Source organism: Talpa occidentalis, unplaced genomic scaffold (genome assembly GCF_014898055.3).
Source record: "Talpa occidentalis isolate TD23 unplaced genomic scaffold, MPIMG_talOcc4v2.1 talOcc4.9, whole genome shotgun sequence".
Taxonomy (NCBI): domain Eukaryota; kingdom Metazoa; phylum Chordata; class Mammalia; order Eulipotyphla; family Talpidae; genus Talpa; species Talpa occidentalis.
Window position 1 is genome coordinate 94,856,176 of NW_023605305.1, and position 7,798 is coordinate 94,863,973.

At 45.0% G+C, this 7,798-nt stretch overlaps 1 protein-coding gene across 2 annotated transcripts in view; it reads right to left on the reverse strand.

Moving 5' to 3' along the window:
* Positions 1-7,101, reverse strand: part of EVI5 (ecotropic viral integration site 5) — a 169,179-nt gene extending 162,078 nt beyond the window's left edge. Inside the window, exon 1 of one of the 2 annotated variants that reach the window (XM_037500545.2) lies at positions 6,828-7,101. In XM_037500545.2, the coding sequence (XP_037356442.1) occupies positions 6,828-6,908 (81 nt within the window). In that variant the 5' untranslated portion in view covers positions 6,909-7,101. The remainder of the gene's footprint in view (positions 1-6,827) is intronic. The other variant, XM_054691519.1, reaches the window with a different exon arrangement.
* Between the last annotated feature and the right edge of the window lie 697 nt (positions 7,102-7,798).

Below are 7,798 nucleotides of genomic sequence, written 5' to 3' on the forward strand. Positions count from 1 at the left end.
AGACATAATTTAAAGGTGAATATTTTAAATTGTGTCAATTTGCCCTAAGAAAAAACAAATTATATTGAGAATAATATTTTCATTTCATGGTGAAGTTCTGTCTCAAAGAGCATTTGAAAACCTACTGATTTGGTAAATGTTTTGAAGAAAATAAAAAATAGCAAAGCTATTGGAGGAGCTTGACATATAGGGCTTACTAGGTGGTTTAATTAATTTACGTTATCTGTAAACTAAGAGCTCTACAACTTTAACAATAATTGCCAGCTTTTTCTGGTATAATTTTTTTTTTTCCAAAATAAAAACTTCTGAGGATTATCTACCCTCATAACCACGGCTGGATTTAAGAATTAATGACTTGGGCCTCCCTGGTGGCGCAAGGGGTTAAGACACAACCTATCAAGCTGTCCCCAGTCTCTGCGGCACGAGTTCAATCCCCAGCCAGCCAGGGAGCAACCCACATGGCAAAGCAGACTTCTCCTGACTCTCCCACTCTTCCCCTCAGCAGTGTACTTCTGTAGATCTGCCTGTTCCGTTCCCACTCTGGTGAATCCTCTCACCCCCAACACTTCTGGCCTGTACCCCAGCTCTTGTATGCATAAATAAATAAATCTTTGAAACAAAGAATGATTGGAATGCAAAAACCACTGAGGACTTTTTAAGGACTTTTTTATGTTACAAATATGCAAGATGTATTATTTATTCACCCAATATTAAAGGTTTAATGCAAATATGGGTATCCAGATCCCTTGCAAAGACCCACAGCCCAATCCATGTCTCCAGTCATACCTCTCCTCTTTACAATGAGGTCCCCACTACAGAAAGTTATCAAATAGCTACTAGACTAGCTGATCTTTAAAATAATTTCCAGGGGCCTCCTTGGTGGCCTAATGGTTAAGTCTCAGAGTTATCACCACTATGACCTGAGTTCAATCCAGCTGGAGAGCTAACCCACATATGGCACAGCAGACCTCTTGTCTTACCCGCTGCTCCCCTCAGCAGTGTATTTCAGTAAATCCACCTGTTCTGCTCCCAACTCTGTCTATGGTGAATTCTCTCACCCCTGCACCTCTGGCCTATAACCCAGGTCTTCTATACAAAAATAAATAAATAAAAATAAATAAATAAATAAATAAACAAATAATTTCCAATCCTGAGATTATAAAATTCTGGGACAATGATTACTTCTCAAAAGTAACTTGGGACTTCTAGAGAATGATAGCTTGAGCCAATATTTGGATACTTTCCCTCCTGACATTCTATTTTACTGACACAGTAAAGAAATTTAAAAGCTATAACCCACAAGGAGGAGATACAGGTAAAGACAATGATAATACATTTTTGAAAAGCGGATGGACATTCAGGTTAACACAGCAAATTGTGCAAATCTTTTTTCCTTTTGCAAAGCAGCAGCAGCAGCAGCAACTCTCCTGCCCACCTGCAACTATGCAGGTGCCTCTCTTTTTCTTTCTCCTTTTCCTAATAAACCTGTCCTTTAAAATGTTAAAAAAAAAAAAAAAACCTCAAATTGAACACATCTATCTAATTTTACCTCTTTCCAAAACTCTACGAAACAAAGATAAAGAAATTGTTGCTATTGTTTTTGTTTTGTTCTGTTTATGGTTTTAGGACATAAACCATAAATACAGGTGGAAGGGAAGGAGTCAACAGCAACAAAATCATTTAATCTGGAGAGAAGAGAGATGAGTGGTCATTTACTCAGACAGCCGAGTTATAAACCAGCACTACTGACAACGAACGTAGTTTGCATGCTACAGAATCCTACAAAGGCTTGGGAATTGCCAGAACAAAAGTGGGGAAGGACAGGCCAAAATAGGAAAGGATCAGGTAAAAGCTATTTAACCCTCAACCCCATCTTCCTCCAGGCTGCTGAGTGGCCCGCCCTGAGGGCAGCAGCAGATTGGTCATTTATTCTCAAGAAGGTAGAAGATGTCTTTAGTTTCTCTTTAAAAAGAGGAAAATTATGTGACTCTATATTATATACTAAGTGTACAGTTCATTACCCAGCCCTCTTTTCCTGAGTCCCCAAACCACTGACAACCAGAACTGTGTGCCTTCCAAGCAGAAAATAGAAGATACTCTGGGAAATCTAACCTGACCCAGAGAAAAGACAGACACTAGAAACAGCCCCAAAGGATCCACCTAAATCCATGGTTTCAATTTTGATCACACATGGAATTACCTGGACAACGTTACAAAATACCCATGCTAATCTGTGAAGATAGAAATCAGAATGGTGGGCCTCCCTGGTGATGGTAAGGGGTTAAGCACAACACTGTGAAGCTATCTGCAGCCTGCAGACTCCCTGGTCGGCCAGGGAACAACCCACAAGGCGCAGCAGACCTCTGCTGTCTCACCTGCTGCTCCCCTCAGCAGTGTATTTCAGTCACTCTGCCTGTTCTGTTCCCCACTCTCTCTCTGGTGAGCTCTCTCAGCCCCTGCACCTCTGGTCTATATTCAAGTTCTTGTATGCATAAATAAATACATCTTTAAAAAAAAAGAAATCAGTATGATGACTGCCTCTGGTCAGAGTAGGAAATACAGAAGAAAGAGGTCTGAAGGAATTTTCTAAGTCTTCATGTTAGTTACATGTTAGTTACATGGCAAAAATCACTTATTATCTTGCATATTTTACTGTACACAATTACACCCAATGTTTTAAAAATATTGCTACTTGAGTCCTACCCACAGAGGTTCAGATGTATCTGGTCTAGCAGTAGCAAGTGTCTGTGCTTTTCAAGTTCCCCAATTCTAATGGTCTGCCAAAGTTAAAAACCACTGTTTCGGACTCAGATTATACAGTAAAACTGTCAGTCAATTTGCCCCACCTACATGTTCAGGAAAGTCAGTCACCCACTCTCAATCATGAGCAAACAACCAAGGATTACCAGACACCCTCTGGGAGGGTTTCTACTATTGAGACTAAACCAAACAGAAACAGTAACTTGAGGAAACTATGCAAGGAAAAGAAACCTTTATCTTTAACATTCTCAAACAGATAAGGGAAGATAAGGAATCCATGAAACATGAAAAGAGAAGGAATAAGTAACTGAGTAGAGGAGAGAAAGCCAAAGCCAAAATCTGCAGAAGGAATATGGTTAAGAAGTTGATCTGCCTCACAGTCTCCAAGTACACAAAGGGTTGGGGGGGGGGGCGTATGGGATTGAGGAGCAGGTTAGTGATTTAGTCTATATAAAGTTTTTATAAAGTTCATATATAGACCCTCCAGTTTCCCTTCTCCACCATTCACATCCTCTCATAAATTTATTCTCCATAAACAATAAGCTGGAGAGACTCCAGAGAGAAGAGAGGAGGGAGGCTCAATATAAAAAACCCAGGGATTAAGCAGAAGTGTGTATGGTGAACAGCAGCCCCCACCTACAATCCACTTGCTTTGCCCAAGCTCTCAAAACACTGAGAACAAACACAGACACACAAACACCCCCAGTTTGATTTAAAAAACCCTTTTGTATGCTCCAAGGCAATTTTTGCAAAAGCACTTTTTTTTTTTTTTTTGGTGGGGCCCTTGCTGGTGGCCAGGGATCGAACTGGCGCTGCAGAGGCTGTAGGGCAGCCTCGCAAGCCAGTGCTCAACCACTGCGCCACCAGGGGAGGCCCGCAAAAGCACTTCTTATGTGAGGATAAAGGTCTTTTCTTGAATTTCTACTACCACCTCCTAGACTTGAAGCTCCTTAAGGACCAGGGCAGCATCTTAGTTAGCTTTTAATTCCCAGTGTCAAACACAGTGACTAGACATATACTTAACACCCCATAAATCTTCAACTGGTCCTACATACTGCAGATACTGCACAAAAAACAAACCAAAAAATCTAAAATTTAGTTGGAAAACTAGAACATTCAATATGTCACTTAGATTAGGTGCTGAATGAAGATTAGAAGACTTAGAATTTGGCCTCCCTGGTGGCGCAGGCAGTTGAGCAAGCGCTGTGAAGCTGTCCGCAGCCTCTACAGCACGGGTTCCATTCCAGCCAGCCACAGAGACACCCACATGGCGCGGCAGACCTCTCCTGTCTCGCCCGCTGTTCCCCTCATCAGTGTGTTTCGGTCAGTCTGGCTGTTCTGTTACCCACTCGGTCTCCGGTGAATCCTCTCACCCTCCCGCACATCTGGCCTGTACCCCAGTTCTTGTATAAAAATAAATCTTTAACAACAACAAAAAAAAAAGACTTAGAATTTATTGATAAATGATGTCTGGAATTTATTCTTAAATAATCCCAGAGTACCCACTACCCCCTCAAAAAAAACCTGCTGTTTTACCAGATACTGACCACAAATATTTTAAAACATCATTTACAGTAAAATCAAAAAAAAAACAAACATCTAAGTATAACAAGAGATGTGCAAGACTTCCACAGAGAAAACTACAAAACTGAGAAAAATGTTAAAAGGCCTAAGTAAATGGAAATCTATCATGCTGGTAAGTCGGATATAGATTTAATTCCGATTTTCAAAATGTATACTATTTGACAAACAGATTCTGAAGTTCACATGGAAATACTAAAAGCCAAGAAGTCCAGATAATCTTAGAGAGCAAAGTTGGAAGCCTTATACTACCATGTGTCAAGACTTACTATAAAGTTACATAAATGAATATGTTGGTGCAAGTATAACAAAACAGACCAATGAAACAGACTACTGTCCAGAAACAGATATACATTTCTATAGTTACCTGATTTATGAAAAAGTGCCACACAGTACAAAAGGACGAAGACAGCAATGCCAATAAATAGTGCTGGAATTTATTGATACAAACAGATATTCATATAATAAAAACAGAATCTTGACCCATAATCCACTTGGAATTTACAGTGAATTGTACATCTTAAATGCAAAAAAAAAAAATTTTCTGTAAGGTAACACGGGGAACATCTTCATATTCTTAAGCTAAGGTGAGATTTCTTAAATAGAAAGCATTAATCGTAAAGGAAGTATAAAGTGTGTATCATTAAAATTAAGAAGTTCCATTATCAAAAGCACATTGAGTGAGGGCCTGGTGAAAGACACAGTGCTATCAGGCCACTACAGCATGAGTATGATCCTGGCCAGCCAGTGAGCTCACCCACATGGCTCAGCAGACTTCTGTCTTGCCTGCTGCTCCCCTCAGCAGTGTATTTCAGTAAATCCACCTGTTCTGCTCCCCATTCTGTCTCACCCCCTCCCCTGCACCTCTGGCTTACACCCCAGTCCTGGTATGCATAAATAAATGTCTTTTTAAAAAAACAAACACACACATTGAGTGAAAAGGCGAGCTATAGAGTAAAGTAAGTTTTATGACTCAAAGGAATCACTTTCAGAATGAAGAATTACAAATTCAGGGCTTCCCTGGTGGCGCAAGGGGTTAAGCACCGCACTATGAAGCTGTCCACAGCCTCGGCAGCATGAGTTCGATCCCCAGCCGGCCAGGGAGCTACCCACATGGCGCAGCAGACCTCTCCTGTCTCGCCCGCTGCTCCCCCCAGCAGTGTGTTTCAGTCAGTCTGCCTGTTCTGCTCCCCATTCTGTCTCTGGGGAATCCTCTCACCCCCCACACCTCTGGCCTGTACCCCAGCTCTTGTATGCATAAATAAATAAATCTTTAAAAAAATTGTTTAATTATAAAAAAAGAATTACAAATCCATTTTTAAAAAATTAGACTTGACAGGCAATTCATGAAAGAGTACATATAAATGGCCAATAAAAGACACCCAACCACAATCATCAGGAAAATGTAAAATAAAACCACAATGATACATTACTACACCTCTACCAGAATAGCAGCGATTTTAAAAAACAGATAAGCATCAACAGGAATATGGGGTAACTGGAATATCATTCGACGCTAACTGGTACAAACATGGCGGGAAAAGCGTCAACAGTATCTAATATTAAAGTTTCGTCATTCACATACCTCACAAACCAACAACTCCACTCTCAGGTATAAACCCCAACTCAATAATGTTTTATTTCTTGATTTGTGGTGGAATACATGGTAAAAATCCTTAACCTACACACTTAGTGTTGTGCACCGTTTCTGTACATTATACTTCAATAAGCTGTCCACAACTTCTTTGACACAAAGTTCTGAGCTCTTAAGGCTAGCATGTTCGAATAGAAACAGAGCTTCTAATAAACTGAAGAAAGCTTACTAATTTTAAAAAACAAACGAATAGGGCCTCCCCGGTGGCGCAGCGGTTGAGCGCTGGGTTGCGAAGCTGCCCGCGGCCTCTGCGGCGCTGGTTCGATCCCCGGCTGCTCTCCGGCCACCGGAGGAGGGTCCCACATGGCGCGCAGACCTCTCCTGCTGCCCGCTGCTCCCCTCAGCAGTGTACTTCTGTCCTTCTGCCTGTTCTGCTTCCCGCTTTGGCTCTGGTGAATTCTCTCACCCTCCCGCGCTTCCGACTGTACCCAGTGAATGTATAAACAAACAAATAAATAAATAATACATGCCTTTAAAAAAAAAAAAAAAAACGAATAACCTTTCATCTCAAAACAAAATCTCCAACAGATATTTTTTCTTGCTCTTCGGTAGCATTATATTTCTTTTTTTTTTTTCCTTTTTTTCCAGCAAAGAAAGTTTACTACTCAACACTGTAACCCAAAGAAAAGATATCTTGACAAGAAAAGGCTGCTGCTTTTGGAAATCACCTCTAGCTGCAATAGATAGTAGGAAAGCGCAGGAACCACTCGTAAAGTTTTGGTTCACTCTTCGGTGAAAGCATGCCAACTGAGTTGATCTAAGACGCTAAAAAGAGATATAAAGAAATCACAGCAACCCTTAAAGCAAACATCAACACCACAATCCAACATACCGGAAATTCTGTGGTTAATCTGAGGCTTGCCCCGCTAGTCATAAGGTGATTCAGTGAAGGCTGCACCGCTCCCAAGAGCATCCTCGGGAGTCACCACGCTCACCTGGCTCGCCCGTCACCCGGCTCGCCCGTCACCTGCCTAGAGACACGGTTTTGCACGGAGTCCCCGCGGTCAGGTCCACACGCCAACCTGGCCCGGCAGGGGTGCGAGCGGTTTCTCTCCGCATCGGGTGACACAGAGGCACGAACTTGTGGCCTGGAGGGCTGGGGTGAAGGCTCTACAGGGGCGCACCAGGCTCCCCGGAGCTCCCCAGGAAAACCCGGCGGCGAGTTTCCTCCCCAGCGCCGCAAGCCGAGGGTCCTGGGCCGCCGCGGCCACAGGAAACAGGCCCCGGCGAGGCCGGGCGCGCCCGCCCGCGCGCCCGCAAGTTTGGCGGACGCCCCCCCTCGCCGCGCCGCGGCCCCGCAGTGCGCCCGCCGGAGGCCGAGCCCGCGGCCTGGCGCGCCGCCCCTCACCGTGGAAACGTTGGGTGGACTCCGGCGTCAACATGAACTTCCCATCCAGCCGCGGCCGGCCGCCGCGTCCCCGCGCCTCGGCCCCGCTCCGGGTCCCGCCGGCCGCGCGCCCCGCCTAGGCCGAGCGCCGCGCGGACTCGGGAACTCAGGGCGCCTCGGACCCCGCGAGCCCCTCCGAGGCCGCGGCGCCTCAGCCACCGCCCGGCCCCTCGCCGGTCCGCCCGCGGGTCCTCCGGGGTCCGGCCCGGCCGCGTCAGGGAAGCCCAGGGCGCAGGCGCGGCAAAGCCTTAAAGAGCCCGGGGCCGCCTCTACCGCATAATGGGCTCGAGCAGGTTAGGGCCGGGCGGGCGGGCGGGCGGCCGAGGGCAGGAGGAAGGCCTGGATTGGGCCGCGGAGGACGGGGGCGGGGAAACCCCGCTCCCCACACCCCTTCTCCTCACCATCCCCCCCCCCCC